We start from the raw sequence: 21,996 nt of genomic DNA on the forward strand, positions 1-21,996 counted from the left end.
AAATCTAGTTGTTTCTTGCAATCCTATATCCGTCTTGCTTGCTCGCTTATTAAACTTCATTCACTGAATTTTTAAAATTGAAAATAGGGCTAGAAATGCAGTTTCTTTGTAAGAAATACTGATGTGACAGTATGTTGACATCCACTGAGCTGCTGCAGCCCCTGCAAGTGCATCTGTTGACCTGTGTTGCCTGTGTAGTGGTGTCAGGTTTGGCAACTCAGGTATAACTGTTTTCACAAGCAACCCCAAAACCCCAGCAGGATGGCGTGCTTGAGGGATGATGTTGGACCTGACAGGGCGAGATGTGCCAGTGGCCGGTACTTCCACTGGGCTGAGGAAATGGTCAACTGGAATAAAAAAAATAATCCTCATGTAAATAGAAGCTTTTTCCTCAAGCCAGAAGATTGCTGTGCACTGTATCAGAGACCACATTTCTGAAATACGATTGGGATTGTCAGCCTCAGTTGGAACAAATTGGGGTAGGAAATCATAAAACGTGTTTTTTGCTGTCTCTTAATAGAAATTCCCCAAAGTTTGTGCAACTGCACAACAGCTATTTTAGGCTCTCCTGCAGCTCTTTTAGTATAGAGAGTAGGTTTTAAAAGTTTTCTTATCTAAACTGATTATAGCTCTCTTCCACTTCCTTCAGCTTCATCTCATTTAATGTTTGCTCATTTACTTGGTTTTATTTACAATTGCCCTTGAAAGAATTTATGAAAATCTGAAATTAAAAGAAGGGTGGAGAACAGGGTGTAGTCTTTTATTCCTTGCATCAGTGGCATGTGCAACGTAGGGAACTGCTTAGGGGGTTTCCGGAGACGTGACCATCAGATACCACGTACTTGGCTTCCTGCATGTCTTCCGGTATCAAATTTTCTGCCTATGCTGAGACACGAATGTGTTGGTGATGATGGTGGAACAGGGAAGTTCCTCAGCAAGGAGAGGTGTTTGTTCCTGAATCCTTAGTGTGACATACGCCTCCGTGCAGCATGGAAGTATTTGCTTGAGTCAAAGTTCAGACTGCAGAATCTCCTGCCGCAGTTGTTTTTCTTTGATTTTGCGTCGGTTCAGATAAACGATGACACTCACCCCTGCTCACCCCTTAAAGGCTTTATTGCCACCAGGCAGATCAGGTGCTGCTCACGTGCGACCTTGGAGACATTCAGATTTTTGTCCTTGATGTGTCGAAGGGGAGCACTCACGTGGCTGTGGCTGTCCAGTAGCATGAGTGACGAGCTTGCAGAGCCTTCCAGTGAAGTAGCTTGATGTGTAGCCACCTTGATGTATGTAGCAGAGCCCCTTATTGTCAGGGCAATCGTTCCCCTTGACACCTCAGTAGGAATAGTAAGTGTTTGTGTAGGTGTCTGGCAGCCCCTACACGTGCTCAAGCACCGAGAAAGGATGCGCCGCTCCCTGAGCTGCTGTGCAAAGGGATTTCTGCTCGTGTTATGCTTTTACAGTACAAAAGCATCCAGTGTTACCTCTGACTTAGAACACCGGCTCATGGTTAATCTGGGACTGATGAGGAGCATTTCCAGGGATGCAGGTGCCATGTGAATTTCTGACATGTTGCCCTGCCAGCTGAGATCAGGGATTCTTCCTTGGGCCACAGCAGTGTTAACTCCCCATTTGCCTCCAAAGTCAGTGCGCTAATGCCTGAGCTAGCACAGAATTAGTGACAACTTTGATGCAGTTGTCTGCTGGGAAATCTGCAAAATATTGCCTGATGTTGAGTGGATTGCTGGAAGGAGAAAAGAAAAAAAAAAAAGGTATTTTGTTTCTAAGGCAAGCTAAATTAAAGCTGAGAATTAGCTTTGTATCCTGTTAGAGACCCCTGAATGTTACCATTTATTTTGGGGGTGGTACCTGAAGCTAATGAGCAGCTTCAGATTTGTCTGCTGCGCACTCCACAGTGATGTCGTCTTTCCTGCTTTGTGCTGGCAAGCCTGCGGATTTGGCTGGAGAGAAAAGCTTTAATGTACTTCATGCCTCACCAGAGTGCTGTATATTTTGGATGCACTGTGAGGTTTTCTTTGCTGTCAGGTTATATTCATTCATTGTTTTCTGTAAAAGGTAAAGTTCCTAACTTGAAATGTTTGTCATTAGTAAGACTTGAAGAGCTCATAGGCTTATTACTGCAGTTGCTTAATGGTGTGTATGCATCCATCCCTCCCTTCTCCCCTCTGTAATAAGGTTCTTGTACGTTCATCCATCTGTGACGGGATCTATTTGTTCTCTCTGGGAAGGTGGGAGGCAGGAGCATCTTTCCACATGTATGGAAACAGGTAAATCTTAACAAAGTTGTAGAGAAGAAAAGTCATGTGTCTCGAACAGCATTATTCCTTGATGGCTTTTAAATGGTTGCAGGGCTGAATAAATGCTTGCTGTAGGCATACAGGGGTCTAACAGAACTGTATCTCTGCAGGTCACTGTACTTGGGGCATGAACTGTCGATTTATTCACCCTGGCGTCAATGACAAAGGAAACTACTCCTTGATCTCCAAGCCTGAGCCCTTCTCCCCAAATGGTGCTCCTCCTATAGGCCCTCACCCACTGATGCCAGCCAACCCTTGGGTACGGATAGCTTTTCTGTGACTTTATGGCTTCTGCATGTAGCTTTTGTCTCCTGCTCTAGAAGAAGTGAAGATATTTTTTTTTGAGCTAGTACTTTAGCAAAATTCAGTACATCAACTGGATATGTGATTTTTTTTTTTTTTTAAAAAGGTGGTCTTGAGGTTGTTAGTAGAGGGGAGTAATTTTCCACGTGTCGCAGTTTATGTCCTGCTGATACATCTCTGGAGTACCTGTTTGCTACTTAAAACTGACATCAAGTATCTGTCTCCTTCCCCTTCTCACCTTTCTAACAGGGAGGGCCAGTCGTTGATGAAATCTTACCTCCACCCCCTCCAGACCCTCCAACAGAAAGTGCCTGGGAGAGAGGACTCCGGCACGCTAAAGAGGTAAATGCCATCCTCAGGAACTGTGCTGATGGTCTCCAGAATCTGCTAGCCTTTTTCATTGGGAGCAGGATGTTAGAATTGCTCTTTTTGGGGCACATGGTGTCTTGCCCTTTCTAAGGAGCCTTACTTTTTGCCTTTTAACCTATTAACTGTGTCTTGTTGTATATCACAGTTGTTACACAGTCAAGAGGAGCTGACATCCAGGTTTGGTTTTTTTATATTAACATGAGCTAGGGGGAATTTGTGGCCCTGAAATCAAGCCCTCCATAAAGCAAAACTTTTTAAGCTGATCCAATCTCCCTTACTTCAGTACCTGTTTCTCTAGCACATATAGGATCCATGTGTCTGATCACTGCAGAAAATGGGGTCAGCATGCGTGAAACCTTTTATTTCCTGTCTGCTGCTGTTCTAGGCTGATGGAGTAGTGAATTACACTTTCTGTGTCAAGGAGAGTCCAGTGTCCTGCACTTTCATGAGGCTTGGGCAGAAGAAGGGTGCTTTAGATGAAGGGCAGGTTACTTCCAAGTGAAGGATTTTTATTACTGCAATTTCTCTGTGCCTCAGAAATGTTCTCCCTTTACAATGTTTTTTTATGGCAGGTATTGAAAAAGGCAACTATGAGAAAAGAGCAGGAGCCTGACTTTGAGGAGAAGAGGTTCACTGTGACTATAGGAGAAGACGAGCGTGAATTTGACAAAGAAAACGAGTTTTTCCGTGACTGGAATTACCGCATCACCAGAGATGTCAGAGATCCAGCGTAAGATGCAGTCTTGGTTTTGCTACATGGAATAGATGGGTGGGAAATGCAGTGCATTATGGCAGTCTTAACTTGTTCCTCCAGACTGGAGGAATGCTCACCTCAGAAAATGGAAACAGCTTCCATGAAGCAGTAGGTACACCAGTTTAAAAGCTGAGCCGCCTCCACTCACTCAGGTTCAACACAACCTTCCTTTACAGTTGTCTTTAAACCTTTCTGCCTTCAATGTCACTGGCATACTGGTCCCTCAAGGACGCTGTTAGTTGGGCATTGCTTACCTCACACCAGTGCATTCTTCCGACAGTTTTTCCTCTTGTTTTTCTTGTTCCAACCCATGTGAGTTTTAAAATGCTAAAGCTGGGGCTGCAGAATTGGAGTGTGCTCAACAGCCAAGAGCTTCAGGGACGCAGTTGTACTGTCTCGAGCAGCTAGGTCTTTATGTGCCAATACCCTGGCAAAGCAGCTGGTCTTAAACATGTTGATCAGTCCCAGGTAAACTGTTCACTAAGATGCTGGTCAGAAAGCAAACCTGTTAGCTGCCAGGGCATAGCCTAGGCCAAAACAAACACACCAAACTTAAGTGTTCAGGTGCTTGTTTTTTTAAGGAGGTAACACATAAAATGTTGGGAGACCTCAGACACACTCCTGTCATGGCTGGAGAAGGTGTGAGGGTGATTCAGTCAGCTCTGGGAAACTTGCTTAGTAGTTCTTGAGCCAAGAAATGGAATGGAAAAAGACTTTGAGAGGCTTGTATTCTGCAGGAATACAGGTGAATCTCTGTTTTGTTCTTGCTCATACATCCTCTGTTCTTCCTACATGTACAGATTGGAGCAATATTTCCACTCACACAGAGAACATGTTTGTAAGGCTTAGTTCTATCTTATTTTAGAGTAAATGAATTGCAAAAAAATACTCTGAAAAGGAGTAAGGAGTAGCTTAAGCTTTTTTCAGTAGTCTGATTTGCTCTGGAGTGCAATTCCTTTCCTCATTTTAAAAAAGAAGCTATGTACTCAGTTCTGCAGCCTGAAACAGAACAGTTGCCCCATATTAATTTTTTCCTGGGTAGGAATAAGTCTGTATCTTGGTCTTCTGTTCCTCTGAGATTTTCAGTTGCACCTGGGACATATCACCAGTGCTCTGTGGGTTGACCATGCAGTACCTTTAATTTACGCTTGTATATGAAAACTAGCATCAGCGTTCTAGTTGTTTTATGCCACTCTCACTGATGCAGGAATTGCATTAGGTACAGGACTTTGTTTTTCATATAGTCAAGAAAAAAGTGTTGCATGTAGCCAGTGTTAAACAGAAGTAATAAAAAAAATTAAATTCCTGAAAATTCAAGCACTTTTATGTATAAGCAAACTGGCATTAAAATATCTTCATTGTGTGTAAAGGCAAAAGTTACGAAGCTGCTGCTGCTGTAAACTCTAGAAAATGGTGATTTTTATTTTTTTTTTCCTCACACGCACACACCTTATTGCACAGGTTGACACCTTGCAGCAAACTAACTACTGGTGGTGCAGATGGGATGTTAATAAATGCTTTCAGGACTGTCTTGTGACATATGAAGATGTCTAAATAGTTCATGAATCCCTTTTTCTTTTTTGAAAAACTATAGGGAGGTGGACATCAAAGAAAACATTAACTATGGGTAAGCAGGTCTTTGATTCCAGTACTGTTGCAACTGTAAGAAAATATTTCCTTTCCTTTCTCCATTGCACTTCTTTAAAACTTCCTAGGCCACAGACCACTGTCCTATCAGGTGTGGTGGGCAGTTTATTAACTGAGTGAATGTATTTGATTTTTTGGGTGGTACCAGTTATTTGTCTGAGGATTTAAGCACTGAATTACCTAAATGCACAGCGGTGATGCTTGTTTAAATGAACAAAAATCCAGAAATGTTACAGGAAGGGAATGGGGAGATTCGGACTTGAGGGTGTGTTAAAAAGTAGTTTCCTTTTTGGTGTAGCTTGATTTTTTGTGTCTCCTAGAACACCTGATGTCACTGAATCCAGACTGTTGTCTGGTTGGCATCAGAAGTTTGTTGCTGAATCTGTATTCAAGAATCTCTGGTACTCTTTCCCTTGACTTACTGTTTCAGCAAAAATAGAAATCTTAAACCATTTAAAAGCACTGAAAGAAATGCAGGTAGCCACTTGACTTGAAGGGCAGCACTTGCCTCTTTTAGATTATTTGGCACTACTTAAAATGCAGAAGTGGGCCCTTTACTCCTCTTACTTGCAAGTCAGAGTCTCATTATGGACAATCTGGAATTTGGGAGCATTTGCTTTATTATCTTAGTTCTGCCACTGACTCCTCTGTGGCCCTGGAAGTTTCTTGTTTCCTGTACCCACCTCTCCATCTTTACAGTGGATCTGATATTTTCACTCCAGGTGGCTGGCAGGGATTGGATATTGTTGAGTGTATGAATTAAAACCATCAACTAATGTTAATAGAAATCCTCAAATGGAGGAAACATTGCAGATTTAAGGAGGGTGGATTTTAAATCCCTTTCCTCCCTAGAAGTAATTGCTGTTTTGCAGTTGAGCAGGGTGTGCTATGCGCTTGCCAGTTCATTTGTGTGCTGGGGGGCCAGCACCTGTTTTCCACTGGAGAATATCAGCTGCAGGTGCTGTTACCTTCATTGCATGGAATAATTCCAGGTGTAGGGGCAGGTGTTGCTGGCCTGCCCCTGAAGCTAGCTTTTCACAGTGGAAAGCTCAGCAACAGCTTGTGTCCTGTGCTGGTGGCATTGGAATGCACCCGTCACCTCCTCCGGTGGCAGGGGAGTAGGAGACCACCATCCGTTCTACTTCTGATGTGAGGGCGCTTGAGATTAGCGGTGTGTGCATGGACAGAAAATGCAGCCCTAAATCAATGAGGCAAAACATGTTCTGTTACATTTGCACGGCTTTGAAGTAGGTATAAAAAGCAATTGGTGTTTCTGCGTTTTTACCACATTGATTTGAAGGCTGAGTGTGGTTTGTAGCATTCTTTATTTGTGTTTATCAAGAAAGGTTTGTGCTTTTCTCTGATAAGCTTCACTTAAAAAAGACTGTGGGATATGTAGAAAATAAACTACTTTGTATGGTCACCCCATTGAACGTGGTTTTTCTTGTCAGTGCACAGTGACTAAGACCTGACGTAGAATATGTAGCGTTTCTGTATGGCAACAAGGTGATATTTCCCTTTCTAACCTTCCCTGTTTTTCATTGTAGGCTTGATCCTTATACAGATCCCTATTATGACTATGAAATAGAACGGTTCTGGCGTGGTGGGCAGTATGAGAATTTCAGGGTTCAGTATACAGACCCAGATCCATACCGTAACTACAGAGTAAGTAAGGTAATACCCCTTTCCGTGCTTTTCCTTTCAACTTTGTTCCAGGTGCTTCTGGCGCTTGTCATGGCTCCAGTGCAGTAGTTGAAACGGGACTTTTCTTCAAGATGTTTAATGTTATAGTTACATCTTGATTTAATTACTACACAGAACACACTCTTGGTGCAGGGATGGGAGGATGTTCTGTTTCAGTGCGGTAGAGGCAGCAGCATGTCTGAGATGGGAAGGTGGTTCCTCTTCACGTGCCCTGGCTGCTGCTCTGCGGTCCAGGCAGTTGTGCAGTGCTTATGGCCATTCTGCAGCCATTCTTGGAAATGTTGGAGAGGGAGGGAGTTTCCAGGAACTAGCCTGACTTGAGGAATGGTTTTGCTTGTTAGTTATTGGGACAGATGAAAAAGATTAGATTTGGACAGGTGTGCTTTGTGTACAGAGGCTCTGGCATGACTGTCCACCGCTGGTGGAGGTGCAGATCAGTTGATTGAATCAGGTGAGGAAAGCACCCAGCCAGTTGCTAAAGTCCTCGAGGCAGTTGGTTGGTGTTGCACAGCTGTAAGTTACAGAGCTCAGTGAAAATAAGGCTACGAACCCTTCCCCTCCGCTTCCTTTTGCCCTTGTGCAAACTGTTGAGCCTTGAGAATAGTGGCAAAAATAATAAATCCTGCTCAGTAGGGAGCTTTTCAGTGGTATTTGTCAAATCCACCAAAAAGTGGCTTTCCTTTTGCTGAAAGACCTTGCTGCTCTGCAGAAGCAGTGCATAAACTGAAGCCTGTCCTCGCTATTGTTGAATGCACCATCAATTATTTTCATGGTGCTTGTTTGTAAAGTTAATTAACTTATTATAAGCACGATTAGCAGAGTGAATACTTGTAAACATCAATACATTTATTTAATAAGCATAATAAGCCAAACTAATCTTTGAATGTTGCTTTTGAAAATTACAGCTGTGATGAATATGATGTAGTGTTTTGTTCTTTTCCACTTTGTGCTTGCTCAGCGAGCAGTGGTGGCCAGCAAGCTCCAGATTATTTATCTCAATACTTTGCTGCAACATGGGAGGGTGTATGTAATTGCTTATTGTCCAAGACTTTGAAACCCAGCTGCCCGCTTTGTTAGGAGATGCTACCACAGTGTCACAATGATTTCCCTTTTCTTTTTAAAGGAAAGAGAGCGAGAACGGGAAAGGGAAAGAGAGAACAGACAACGAGAAAGGGAACGTGAGAGGGAGCGAGAGCGGGAACGGGAGCGACGGCAGCGGGAACGAGAACGGGAGCGGGAACGGGAGCGTGACAAGGAGCGCCAGCGGCGGAAAGAAGAATGGGAACGCGAGCGAGAACGAGTGAAGAGAGATGAAAAAGACAGGCAGCACAGGGACCGGGACAGGGACCGGGACAGGGACCGGGATAGGGACCGTGAAAAGGAGAAAGAAAAACCAAAGCCTCGGTCCCCACTGCTACCAAGGTAGGTGTTTGCTGGAATTCGGGCTTGACATTTCAGTTGATGATGTTCTAGCTGTGGATCAAGAACCAGGCTCATGCTGATCAGAGTGGGGAAGATCTCCATCCACAACTCTGAAGTGGTAGTTTTAAGAGGAAGGAAACTCTAAATGAGCCTTGCTGGCCACTAAGTGGAGCTAAAACATCAGGAAGAACCCAGCGTGCATAACCTGACTCTGGAAGGAGAGCAGTCTGTCCCCTGGCCTGGAGATGTGGAGATGTTCAGCTTGTCCCTGTTCCCGTGAGGCTAGAGAACCTCTCGGGAGGCTGGCTGAGTGTCCGCAGTGCTGAGAGTCCTGCATATGGTGGCGACTCCCTTTGAGGTCTTGACAAATGCCCTTTGACAAGAGCCAGGCCTGGTTTGGGAGTTCATGGACAGTATTAAGTAAAACTTCAAAAGGAGGCTGAGAAAGGTGAAGGGGTTGTATGCCTTGAAATGAGCCTCTGCCAGGTGTTAACAGTGGAATTGCAGTGTGGCGGTCGTGTTCCTTGCCTCTGACTGCTCATTTTTTCTAAAAATCCTGGTTCTGACTAGTGTGAAAGAGAAAATTGAACCAGACGGACTAAAAGTCTAAGAATTTCAAAAGTGAATCCTATTTTATTTCTCTTCAGTTATTTAAGTGCCGTGGCTTACCAGCATATTGTGTATTAGGCGTATTTGTAAAGCACTGTATAAATATCACAGCTGAATATAGAACTTGTTTTATGGGAAGTTCTAATGTCGCAAGGGGAAAAGTATCACATTTCTTGCTGAAGGACATCTGCAGGAAAGCTGATTAGCAGCGTCAGTGTCTTGGAAGGAGTCGCAGATGGAGCCTTCTGACAGCGTGTTGAACATGTGGATACACAAGCGTGTTTATGTGCGTGTTGGGGCAAAGAGGGGTGCAGGGGAGCTGTTTCCCAGGGCATATCCGAGCGCCTCCTGCCTGGTGTCTACGGTGCTTTTTGAGCACTAGAGGAAGACGTGAAAGAATCATGATTGTGAGGAAAATGTGTTTTACCAAAGAACAGGGCAAAGAAGGCCAGGAATGAGGTGCCATGTGGAATTGTGTAGTTCCAGGTGAGAGCAGAGTTTGGTCTTCAATCTGACATAATTTTTTGTTTGTATTACTAGAAGGAAAGCTGATTTTTCATGATGACCCTTTTTTCCAAGAGGGGGTCACAGTTTCAGAACAGTTTGAAGGTGTTTTGTGAGTGCTCTGGTGCAGTAGCAGTGTCAAGAGTGGTTATAGGAATACATTTAATCATATACTATATTTAATTATAGTCTTCACTGTAAGTGCACATAATTTGTGCACCTTAATTACCACATTTGCTGTTGGTTTGTGCTGTCATTGGGTTAGTGGTGGAAGAGATCTGGCTGTGCAGAGCCACGTGATGAAGGTGATGACGATGATGAAAGTGACATCAGCTGATGGGCAGCTCAGGTTGTTAGTCATTAACAGTCACCGTCACCAGGACACTGTGCACAAGGCTGAGGCTGCTGGTTACTCCTTCCCTTGACACTTGTGCTGGGTCATGAGGAAGGGCTTTGTGGGAGAGCTTTTCCTATTAATGCTGCCCAAGGTTTGCTGAATAGGAGTGGTGGTCATGGTGGCCAATCTTAGATCCATCTCACCCTGCGTAACCATCTGTGTGAGCAGAGAGATGGGGGGTTTACAGTGTGGTGACGTTATATGCTTTGTGGATACGGGTTCCCTGCTTCTCCCCCATCTCTGACATAAGCACTGCTTTTAAGGGAGCTGTGGATGCCTCTTGGATCTCCAAAATAGGCATCTTTAGACAAGTCTCAGTAGCTTAAAAATAGTCATTGATATGCTGCTGCTTTTTTTTTTTTTTTTTTTTTTTTTTTAATTTTAAGTCTGCTATTCTTTCTGAAATGGATCATGGAGAATCTGCTATTGGAAGTGTCCTCAGGCTTGTCCTGCAGTGCAAGCACTGATGACTGCAGGGCCAGGCAGAGCACTGGGGAGGGAGGGACAGCAAGCAGGGCTTGCTTTTGCTTTTGGCATCATTTGTGCAAGGCTTTAAAAGCTGATGGCAAGAAGTGTTCGTAATTTTTGTGTTGAATAGGGAACTAGCACTGAGCAGAAAGCTTGAAAATCTCCCCAAAAGAATCTTAGGTTGGCACCTACACACAGTATCTCCCCTTAGAGGAGAGTGGAACTAACAGGAGTACTTACCAGTAAACCCCAAAGCCCTACGCTGTTGAAGGCAGCTCTCCAAGTACTCTTAGTGGGACTTGAGTTCCCGCTGCTGAAACCTGTGTCAACATGAGTGCTCTTACCACAGCCTTTACAGGTGTATGGATGTTTGCAGAGAAAATAAAACTGCAGAAATAAGTTTTGAAAAAGCTTTTAAAAAAGTGAAAGCTTAATTAAACTTCTTTCCTTTGGAGAAGATGTCCCTCACCCAGCAGTTTGGGTTTCTGTACACTGCATTCCCCAGAAGGCTACGTCGCACTTACGGTGTGACTTGGCTCTGGGCAGTGCCGTTCTGTCCCACACAACCTTTTTGACAGGCTCTGTACTTCCTCGTGGTGGTGCGGCAGTTCGAGCCGTCTCACCTTTTCTCCAGATACCTTCATGCCATGCTCCAGAGGGTCAGGTTTGACACCTTGGGGTTAAATAGCTCCCAGGTTTAATGTGCAAAACGCTTGTGATTGCCTCGCACTTCCTGGGCAGCAGGGCACGATAGTGGCACAGTGCTCACCTGCGGGTCTATAAATAGACTCTGGGCTTTCCCTAATTGCTAGATCCCAGCTTTTGGCAAGTCCGGCCTTTCCAGGCGTCATGAGGCGATGGGGGCTGGCTCGCACCAGGCTGCAGGCAGCTGCCCGTTAACATTCCTGCACCAAAGGCAGCGCCGCTTCCAGCCGGAGCCCACGCAGCCCTGCTCTTCACTTACTAATGAGCTGGGGAGATTGGAAAACTGCTCCACAGAGGTTGTGCAACCGGCAGCGAGCTTTGCCAAAGGCAGAGCTGAGGATGTCTGTAATTACAGGTAGATGCCGGTCTGTCCATCGGTGTACAAGCTCCCTCGAGTAAAGGCTGGAGGAAGGAACAAACTGTGACATACAGAATGCAGCGTTGAAAGGCATGAAAGCTTGAAAAGCAAAGAGCCGGGAACATGAAAACAAATTCCCTTTCCATTATATTGAAAGCAGAAAGGTTTAATCTGATCTCTGAACAACAGCAGAGCAGTTGAGGCTGATAACGCAGAGAAGCCAGAGGACTGCCTGGCATCACTGGTTGCTGCAGATGAGGAAGACTAGAATTTAACAAAGGTTGTACACCCTGATGGACTCAGTGGCAAACGTTTCTCTCTGAACCTTTCAAAAGAAGAGGCTGCAGCATTTTGGGGTTCAAGTAGGGATGGATCATCATGTGTGGATTGGACTTTTTTTTGAAGGAGTATGCAATTGCTCCTTTATGCTTTGGGTTTTGGTTTTTTCCCAAGGTTAAGATGAGCAGTCCAAGAAGTTTATAATCTGAGATCACAATGCTAGTAAAATTGTGCCTCCCCCTCCTCAGGCATCAAACACTTAAACAAGCCAGGGCACTTTATGATCAATTAGAGGGATAACTTGGCTGTCTGTCCTCGTGCTCCCCATCTCCAGAACGAGTTCTGATGCCCCAGGCTGTGACTGATTTTGCTGAGTGCAAAATTTCTGCTTTATATCTCCGTCTTGCCAGTGTAGCTCGCTGTTGTGCAAAGCATTTCAGGGATAAAAAGGGGCATGAAATATGTTATTTGAAGAAACTTAGAGCAGTGCAAGATGTTCTTATCTAGGCTGCTGGCCTTTAGGTGTGAGCAAAAGCCCTACATACAGCAACAGTAACCTGCTTTAATCCTTCTATTGTTGCATAGGTCTCTATCCCACAGTTACCTGAGCAAATGGGATCATTTCAGGAGCACGTTAAGCAATGTAGTTTGTGTTGTGGGACCTGTTAGCGGTTGTATTTCCAAAGCACTGAGGAGCTGGACCCACTGGCAAGGGCAGCGGACTCTGTATCGCTGCCCTGTTGGCTGGCAAGGTGGTGGTTGACCAAGCGAAGAGGAAGAAGAGGAAGCAATCCCGTGCTGCAGGTCCTTGACACGGGCATTGGTTTCTTGCCCGCCTGGGTCTCCTCTGCAGGGAATGCCGTGGGCCCTGGTGAGAAGCAGCATGACAAAATGAACCTTTGGGTGAGAAATGTGTCGTCTCCAGTTCTCGAGGGAGTTTGTCCGTCAGTCTGACCTAAAAGCTGTTCCCACACAGATAAGGTTGGTCGCCCGTGATACAGACCCCCAGATTCTGTGGAACGTGGGCGCCAAGTAGGGTGAGGAGGAGGTGGCAGTTGTCCTCGGAGGTGTTCCAGAGCCTGGACAGGAGGTGACAGCAGCTCCAAAGCTGTCCTGTGATTATCGCACACACAACAATTTTTGGAAGGAAGTTTTCTTCAGCTGGGCTAAAGGCTATTGATGGAGTGCACTTATGCAGCCATTAAAAAATAAAAATAACACCTGCAAGTAGGGACACTGTAAAATTTAAAGCAATGTCAGAAAGGGCAGCTATTCTGTAGCAAATCATAAATCCTTTGTAAAACCCTTCCAGCAAGGAGCGCTGTGCTGCTTTCCAGCTTCTGTTGAGGTGGCAGTAGCGTTGTGAGATGCTCTGTAATGCTGCAGACCCTGGGACAAAAGGTTCTGTGTTCCCTTGGCAGAGTTCACCCTTGCGTTGCTTTCTCATGCTAGTTCAAGTTTTGTAATGGGTCGTTGTTAATCTCTGGGGGGGTGAGCACGTTATGGAACAGGATAACTTGGAGTCTAAAATTGATGTTAGGTTACCCAGGGCTTACAAGTTGAAAAGTGTTGGAATGAAGTTGATAAAGGAGTGGCAAAAGTAAGGGAATGCAAATTGAGTGATTCATGATTGTGTATGTGTGTGATCACAAACCAACTGAACTTTTTTGGAAGAATCTGTAATTCTAAGTGTTCCTGGGTTGTTGTCATCTTTCCTGACAGCTTCTGGTGGTCTCCCCATGCCGCTGGCTGGATCTGCTCCCTATTTTTTGAGTGTAGGGCTCTGTATGAAAGCAGTGGTTGCTCTAATGGGGCTAGGTGTTTTGGTGGGCGTAGTAATAACATTTCATCCTGTTGTGTAAAGATGAAGTAGGCCGATGGATTTTTGTCTTCTCATGGTTTTCCCTGTGGAAATGTTGTTTCTTAAAAAGAAAACCTTCATTTGTTCCTGTTTGTCCTGCCACAGGAGGAAGAGCAGGCAGGATAAACAACTGTGTGCTCTTCCTGGATTCAAGTCAGGCATCAGTAAGACCCCGGAGCGCTCTGAATTAGCCTTACATCCATGAGAAGGTACTGAGGGGGAAAAGCGGCCTCTGTCAGGAGGCATAGATTTGCTCTCCAGGTGTGTCTGCACCTTCCCTGGGCAACTTCTTGGAGTCCAGTGAGTGAGGAGAAGCAGATGGCCCCAGGCCACTGGGTTTCCCAAGCTGAAACGGGGCTTGTCGGCCAGAGCTGGAGCTGGACCTCTGTTCCTCTGCACACATCAAGTCTGCCATGCTGCCTGCGGTGCCACACTATACAGCACTCCTTGGAAGAGGATCCCCCTTCTCCCCACATATAGAACATGCCTTGTGCAGCTCTGCAGTTCTTCGCTTGTAGTCGAGTGCCCTGTATGGTAACGCTGTAATGATAAACATTATAACAACTTGTTTACATCCCCATTTTTTGTGGTGCAGCTTCCAGGCAGAGCAATGGAACCTGGTTAGACAGCTTTGCTTTCATTTATGCTCCCAGTTCATTTGGGAAGTTGGTGATGATAAAAGCTTTCCGCAAACCGAATCAGCAGAACTTTTCAAAGTTCTCCAACAAAGCATTTCTGTTGACTAGAGTTTTCGTTAGTCTTCATGGTTCTTGAGGTTCTGCCTCCACAGTAAAAGGAGAAGGGTTTTGTAACCGTAAATCAAGATGAAGGGCATTGAGTGACTCAGATGTGGATCTCAAGGAATGTGTTTTTCTTTGGCTTTTCAGAGATGGAATTACTGGAGAGATCTCCCACACTGGGTTTTATTAAAACATGGCAAAGACTGGGGCAGAATCGCTGCACGCAGGTACCTCTCATTTAGAGGAGGCTCTCAAGGCGTCAAATGCTCAGCCCGTAGGGTAGATCACATCTCAGATATGTTTATCTACCTGCTGTGATGATTTCATACTGTAGGTTCAGATTGTATCTCCACTATTTAATTTCAAGGCCTCTCCCCATCAGGCTTTGAAGAAATCTTTTTTCTCTCGCTCTTTTTTTTTTTTTTTACATGACTGATAACTCTGCCTTAGATCGAAACATCTTGAGAAAAGCATATTCTTTGCTAATATTTCACCAAGATCCATCAGCACCGGCTCCAGGGTTCAGCATTTCCTGTCACAGTCACACGTAGGTGGCTTTTGGGAGCTACAGTCCCCCTCCAGCCGCAGGAGTGACTTTATTGTGCAGAGACGGGGAAAAATCTCCCAGTGTGCATGCACGCTGCTGGAGTTTATTTTGCAGTAGTTGCAGATCCCTTCACAACTGCCTTGGCACATGGCTCCAGTTGTTCCTCGAGTCCACTTCCTCTGGAAAATTCCAGTGACACCGAAGGAAAACTCATACTGGTGCTGCTGACGCAACACTTGCTTTCCTGCAAGAGACGAAAAGGCTTTTAAATCATCAGTGGACTTTCCTCTTTCAGAAAACTGAGCTGTAACTGCCAGCCAAAACAGTAGCCCTGGAGCCAGGCTGACGTCACCGGTGACCATGGGTGATAAGGTTTGCGTTACCTGTGGGAGCAGCGTCCCACGGGGAGGGGGAAGGAAGGAAGCACTTTCCCCGAGAAGCTTATTTTCCCCTCTAAAATTATAAATGCTTTGGCATCATTTGCATAATACATGAGGAGGAAAACTTGAGCTGTGCGGCTCTGCTTTTCCCACTGCAAATTCTTGTTGAATTCCGTGACGTGCTTCAAATGGGGTTTATTTGGGAGCCGGTACGCGTGCGGTTGGGAGCTGGCTGACCTACGCTGTGGTTTGCATTGCCAGCTGGAGCTGCCTTTGTTCCTCCTCTCATTGCCAAAGCCACGTTCAGCTTCAGTTCTCCGCTTGATTGCTGTAATTAAATTCCAGCCAAATATGCATTAACGTGTTCGTTCTGGAAAATAAAGCATTTAGTTATTTTAAGGTTAAAATGGGCTTCGGAAATAGCCAAGCTCTGCAGACCTTGCTCGTGCCCTAGTGACGCAGGATGCTGCTCCTCAGGGCTCTGGAAGGAAATTAAGCTGCTTTTGATCGGTCTGTCTTGTCAGTCTCTTTTACTCCCTCTAATTTTTTCTTTTTAACCTTGTGGCATAGGCTTACCTAATTTGGGAGTTAATTCTCAGATATTTGAAATGTTTCCTAAAAGTCGGGATTTAGTGAAAAAGGAGACAGGGATTCACACGTACGTTTTGGTAGCATATGGCTTTTTCAGTGTGCTGAAGCATGTGATGTTGGCCTGTAGCAGGGACTGCACTGGCTGGGGTAACTGTGCTGGGCTGAGAGTGATGCGTGGCTGCGCACCCCACAGCAGCCAGGCTGCTCTCCTTCCCTCCTCTTCACCGTGGGGCAGCACCGGCGGCTCTTCAAACCCTGCCAAGGGCTGGTCGGACTCACTGACCCAGCAGCAAGCTCCTTGTATTTTTTTTTTTTTTCCTCTCCCTATTGAACTAAGGAGTTGAGAGGCGGCACATGGAGAGCTCCAGCAAACACCAGATCCAGCACAAGATGAGAAGGAAAAAAATTACCCAGTTGTAAGAGTGAAAGTGGGGAGAAAGCCTCCCCCTTCTCAGGATCAAATACCTCGCTCAACCCCCCCAGCAGCACAGCACCAGGAGCAGCTATCGTGTGCGATGTAGCGCTGGGCAGCCTTCCTGGCTGATCTGGGCTGGGAGCCACAGGCTGCCTGCCTCCTCTCAGTGGGCTTTCCTCTGCCAGCCTTACGGCTTCCTCCGCTTTCATCCCAACAACTGCGCGGTATCAGTATGGGGGAGTAAAATTCAACTGAAACACCGACTGTTTCATGAGCTGCTCACTTCTAATAGTCTCTTTGGTGAAACTCGTGTAGGCTGTAACTGAGATGTTAGTCTAAGGTGGATGGTGCAGGTCTTGGCAGCTTGCTTTCAATTCTGACTCCTGGATTCCACTGGAGGAGATGAGCCAAGCGGCATCAGATACCAGTCCCTCATTTTAAGTTGAACAGGTTTATTTGATGATGCTACACGTTGGGCACACAGGTAGCTCTTGAGGAAAGACTTTGAAAATGTCCTGACATGGACATCATCTTTCTTTCTTGGTTATAGTATGCTAACTTACTTGCTGCTGAGTCAAAGAGCATATTCAGAAATGAGGCTTTCTGTTGTGGTTTTCCTGGGGAAAAAAACCTTTCCTCCAGAAAGTGACTTCATCGGGAGAGAATTGCATCAAACCAGGTAATAGGTGCAAGTAATGAGATTTGCTTTCATAGTCATCTTTGCTCCAAGCTCGCACCCAAGCTGTGGAGTTCAGCGTAAGTTGTTCCCACGTGGGGCTGGAGCTGAGGTCCAGCTCCCAGGATGTGCTGCTGTTGGAGGTCAATGTGAGCAAGTCACGGGGGGGTTGAGATAGAATAAATTCTGTAGGAGACTTTTCTGTCTGAACAGTATTGCAGGAGAGAGGTGAGCCTGGAGAGGGACGAGGTCATTCATTAATTGTTGGCTTTCACGTTTGTCACCTTGGACGCTGCAGTGAAAAATTTCTCAGCAGGCTTTATCCAGGTCTTGACGTGGACACCGCCTCTCTGCCTGCCTGTGCCAGCAGAATATTCCCCCTGCATCTCCCAAAGCACGCAGGCTGGGGCACCAGAGGGGGACCAACTCTGGTGGTGTTCATGAGCATCCTCACGTGGTGTCCTCCTCCCTTCTGCAGCTGTTCAGCCTGCTGCTTGATGCGAGGTGTGTAGGCTGTTCCCAACCTTCTTTTTCTTCCTGCTTTGCACTTGGTTGCTTTGAAGATACTCCAGAGGTCAAGATGGCTTCAAAATGAACGTGTACTATATCTGCTGGAATGAGAGCTTGACCCTGGCTGTGACTTTAGTGTTATCAGAGTATAAATAAGAGGTCCAGTCTTATCTCAGCCCCATGTTCAGAGTCATGGTCTTCCTCCATGATTAGATACTCAGATATAGTTGTGGCTGTAATATGGAAAACTAGACCAGCCCACCGCAAATAACACGCGCTGCGTTAAATTGTGTGTGTTAGGGCAGTGCTGGAAAGGGTGATGATGCGAAGTGAAGGTGCTGGTGAATAATGCTGAGCCATAACCCTGCTTGGGACTCTTACCAGGCAGTCAGCAATTTTGTGTGCTAATATGTAAGCGTCCTCTTCTGAAGCTGGAGTGAGATTTCTGGGAGAGGTGAATGTGGAAGGGTTTCTCCTTCCATAAAGTTCTGTATATACTGGGATAGATGCGGGACGAATTGTAAAATTGCTGTAGCTGTATCAGCAAAGATAGGGAAAGAGCAAGATACTCAACTGGATTTCAAAGTTGACAAGTTCTGGAGTCAGGGAAGAGGTGAGAGGCCACAGGAGTTTTAAGTGTGTTGAGACTGTTTTAATACTGCTAAGCAAGGAGGAGATGAGACTTCATAGTGACTGGTGAGGCCTTCAAAGGGCTGAACAGGCTGCTAGCGAAAGGCTTTAATTATCCTGTTGTCTGTTGAAAAAGTGTTGTGGCAAGAAACGCAGTCCGTAGAATTATTAGAAAACTCGGAGGTTGCTTTTTTATCTCAAAAGGTAGAGGAAGTTGCATGGGGAGTGGTTGCTTCGGTCGTGTGACTAATGGGGTGGTACAGGCTGAACCCAGCTGTGGATGATGCCTTTCCTCCCCCAAGTTCTCAGAGTGAGAGGGTTCATTATTCTGAGAAAAGGAATAAACGCGCCATCGTACTGGTAATTTGATGAGTACAACAGACTTCATAAACTTTGAAGCAAGCACGAACTTTGCCTGAAACCTAAGGTAGAAGGTTATAAGCAGGTAATCAAACAGTCAGGTGCAGGTTAGAGTAAGGATGAGGAAAAATCCCAAGTTAAATCACCCATAGATAAGAGAGGCAATAAAGTCTAGGCCTGAAGAAACTCATTCTGGAATACTTAAGGAACTCTGTGGTGCACATGCTGAAAAGTTAGTCCTGGATTATTTTCAGGAAGCTGTAGAGGAGAAGGGAAGCCCAGAGAACCGAAGAAAAAGGGGAAACACAAATGGAGCCCTTAAAAGGGAAGGGAGGAGATGGAGGGTACGTAGCCTGACCATCAGATCTTCATGGTTAACAACAGGAGAGCACATGTTTGATAGTGTTTATAAACACCTAGAGAGTAATAGTCATAAAACAGCCGTTAGGAACTGCTTTATGCTCAGCTGATGAGGTAACCATCCCCTTTGTAAGAGTTACAAGTAGATCAATGTGTCTTGGCTGTGGTGAGACTTGTGACACAGTCCCACGTGATGTTCTGATAAGGGAACTGTAGAAGTAATTCAGGCTGAATCTCTTCTCTTGGTGCCTGCTGGTTGGTTGCAGCAGTTCGCTGTGTTGAGCCGGCGTTTCAGATGCACGCTTAAAATCTGTCCTTAGTCTAGCTCTGTTTAGTTTTTTTCATTGCACTGGGAGCTGCCTACCAGGTTGGGGTTGCTCCAGCTTTAGCTACTTGGCACAGGTGTAGGAAGAACCAGGTTTCCCATACCCTTCCCTCTTAAGGTGTGCTTGTGTCTGCTCCTTGGAGGCCAAAAGGCAAAGATGAAATCAGCTGGCAGGTCACACTGCTTGGTTAGTGCAACAAAGTAGTTCATGAAACTTGCAGGTACTGCTGTTTTGATGGGCTTGCAGTCACTGATGTACAAAATGATAGGTGTTCTAACACTTCATCGCTCCAAAATGATGTTGAGTATCCTGCAGTGGAGGTTAAGAGCTAGTGCTGGTATGAAGGATGAATTTCTGAGATCTTTCCTGGCCTGTGTTTCTGTTAGTTTTACTATATTAAAAAAAAATTAAAAAAAATATATATATATATCCCAGCTACTTATTCCTCTTTGTTTTCCAGCCGTCAGCCTGAGCCACCAAAGAAGGAGAAGGAGGCAACCACAATTACAACCGCTCAGTCAAAGAGAGCAGATGAATGGAAGGACCCTTGGCGCCGATCCAAGTCCCCCAAAAAGAAACTTGGTGTGTCTGTCTCTCCCAGCCGTGCACGTAGGCGCCGAAAAACCTCTGCTTCTTCAGCATCTGCTTCTGGCTCTTCAAGGTGAGTGAAGGCAGAGAGCGTGTCACGTCTGAGCCTTGTTAGTCATGTCACATTCCTGACACACTGTTTCTTGTCAGTGGAAGATGCTGAGATGTTTGGGAAAGCAGTTCAAGGCTTGCTGCTCAGTAACAGCTATGGACACCAGCATATAGGTAGTGAGAGGGAAGCCAAAGGGGGCACATAATTGTGGTTGCTATGAGTGATCTCTGGAAGACTTAAGAAAAGGCAGGTCCTTGGAAAAGTCACTCTTCAGGTAAATTAGACCTGGGTGCAGTCCAGGTGATTAGTAACTCACCTAGATTAAAACTGTCCTTAATAGGAGCGGAAGGAGCTGGAAGCTGTAAAAATTGGAGCCTGTTCACTCTAGGAGTGCTGGAGGGATGAGGTGAGCCCACTCCAGGAAGAGCATGCTGATGCTGCTAGGGAAAAACTGGGGTTGTGAAGGCTTGACAGAGCCTTAGAGGGCTGCAGTGGAGCTCGAAACCAACGGGTGAAAGATAAAAACCACCTTTCAGAAAGAAGTACCCTGAATCTAGGAGAGCCGAGGCATAAGCTGGATCTATTTTCTTTAAATGCTTGAACTTGAAGCTACTGAAAAGAGGTGGGAAGAAAGTATTAGAGGAATGAGGAACATGCTGAATTGAAGATACGGATCTGTAAAGCAAAGCCCTCCTGAAGTAGATAGCTTTTCTTTCTGGGATCACTGCACCTGAGATTTTTCTGTTTTCCTCTGTGTGACCTGACCTATCAGGGCATTGTCTGGTGCAAAGGCATAAAAACTTGTGGAAGGAGTTCCCAAAAAGGGATGGCAGATCAGTAGCTAAAGGAACAGAGGCCTGTTCAAGGGTACAGAGTGGGTAGCTACAACAGGATCTTCTCTAAAAAAAAAAGGGGGGGGCTGAGGAGAGGCTGTAGTCCTGACAGGTCACCGAGGAGAAGACAGGTAGCTTTTGGAGCACTGTTTGAAAACTGGGTAAGAGTGTACTGGAAACAAGACCTTGGTCTCAGAGGACTTCTCAAGAGGTGCTGAATTTTAATATTTCTCTTTCAGGTCCTCTTCTCGTTCATCCACCTATTCTGGTTCAGGTTCCTCGCGATCTCGTTCCAGATCATCTTCTTACAGCTCTTACTCTAGTCGCTCTTCAAGACACAGCTCTTTCTCAGGCAGCAGGTCCAGGTAATGGCTCCTTGGATTTGAAAGTAATGGTATACTGTTTTCCAAACACTTGCTAACAGCTGCTTTTGCTGCTGCTTAAAAGCAGATAGCCAACTGTTGAGATAAAACATTCAAACCACTTTCCTGAGCGAGGGAAATATGATAGACTGCAAGGCAGCCTGCTGGTTTGGTTGTTGAACGAAGCAGATATGTCAGCCACCCCCTCCTCTCCCCAGTGCTGGCACCCATGAGTACCGTGCTGTTGTGGCTGGGCTGTTTCCCATGCCTGTGGTAGCTGAACAGTTGTAGAAGCCTGGCTGAGATAAATGTTTCCATCATTTGCATTTTATGATTGGAAGAAGTTACTGGCATCTCTCTTCTATTGCGCTGGAAATTCTATTTAAAGAGGCAAATCACATTTCTTTATTAAAGCAGTTGTCTTGTGATAGTCCTCACACTTCAAAGTAGCAGTTCAGTGTCCCATGCTGATTAAACAGAGGCATGTTTATTACTCTGCTGCTTCCTTGCCCCTGCAGATAGTTTCCCAAGTCTGGAATATGCATAGTAGGAGAACTGGCTCCCTAGGTAGGCACCTCTTTAGAGCTGAAATCACACAGATAGCCGGAGTGGATCATGCAGTTGATGGGAGTGCACAGTGTCGCTTTTGGAGACGTGGTTCCCCCTAGGAAAGGCTCAGGTGGGAGCCGATCTCTACACAAGCACGTATGTGTTTTGTGGGGAGCAGGCTGACCTTCCCCCATCCACCTCATCTCGGGCTCAGTTCCTTGGAGGACAGTGCCAGACATCGGTGACACGCTTTGACTAGCATGCCTCTTTGCTAGATTGAGGTTGAGGAGATTGAGGAACATCCCGGTGCCTAACTGTTCTTCAGAAAAAGCAAGTCACCGAGGTGTCTGGCTTTCTGAAGTACTAGGCTGCAAAACAGTCT

At 45.6% G+C, this 21,996-nt stretch overlaps 1 protein-coding gene across 12 annotated transcripts in view; it reads left to right on the plus strand.

Annotated features, from left to right (window-relative positions):
* Positions 1 to 21,996, plus strand: part of ZC3H18 (zinc finger CCCH-type containing 18) — a 48,965-nt gene that overhangs the window by 13,884 nt on the left and 13,085 nt on the right. For 6 of the 12 annotated variants that reach the window (XM_055726681.1, XM_055726684.1, XM_055726675.1 and 3 more), the window contains exons 5-12: positions 2,426 to 2,574; positions 2,868 to 2,960; positions 3,560 to 3,717; positions 5,336 to 5,368; positions 6,936 to 7,062; positions 8,216 to 8,514; positions 19,691 to 19,891; positions 20,943 to 21,068. In XM_055726681.1, coding sequence (XP_055582656.1) covers positions 2,426 to 2,574; positions 2,868 to 2,960; positions 3,560 to 3,717; positions 5,336 to 5,368; positions 6,936 to 7,062; positions 8,216 to 8,514; positions 19,691 to 19,891; positions 20,943 to 21,068 — 1,186 coding nt within the window. The remainder of the gene's footprint in view (positions 1 to 2,425; positions 2,575 to 2,867; positions 2,961 to 3,559; positions 3,718 to 5,335; positions 5,369 to 6,935; positions 7,063 to 8,215; positions 8,515 to 19,690; positions 19,892 to 20,942; positions 21,069 to 21,996) is intronic. The other 6 variants (XM_055726680.1, XM_055726682.1, XM_055726686.1 and 3 more) reach the window with 3 other exon arrangements.

This window comes from Falco cherrug, chromosome 14, assembly GCF_023634085.1.
Source record: "Falco cherrug isolate bFalChe1 chromosome 14, bFalChe1.pri, whole genome shotgun sequence".
Lineage (NCBI taxonomy): Eukaryota > Metazoa > Chordata > Aves > Falconiformes > Falconidae > Falco > Falco cherrug.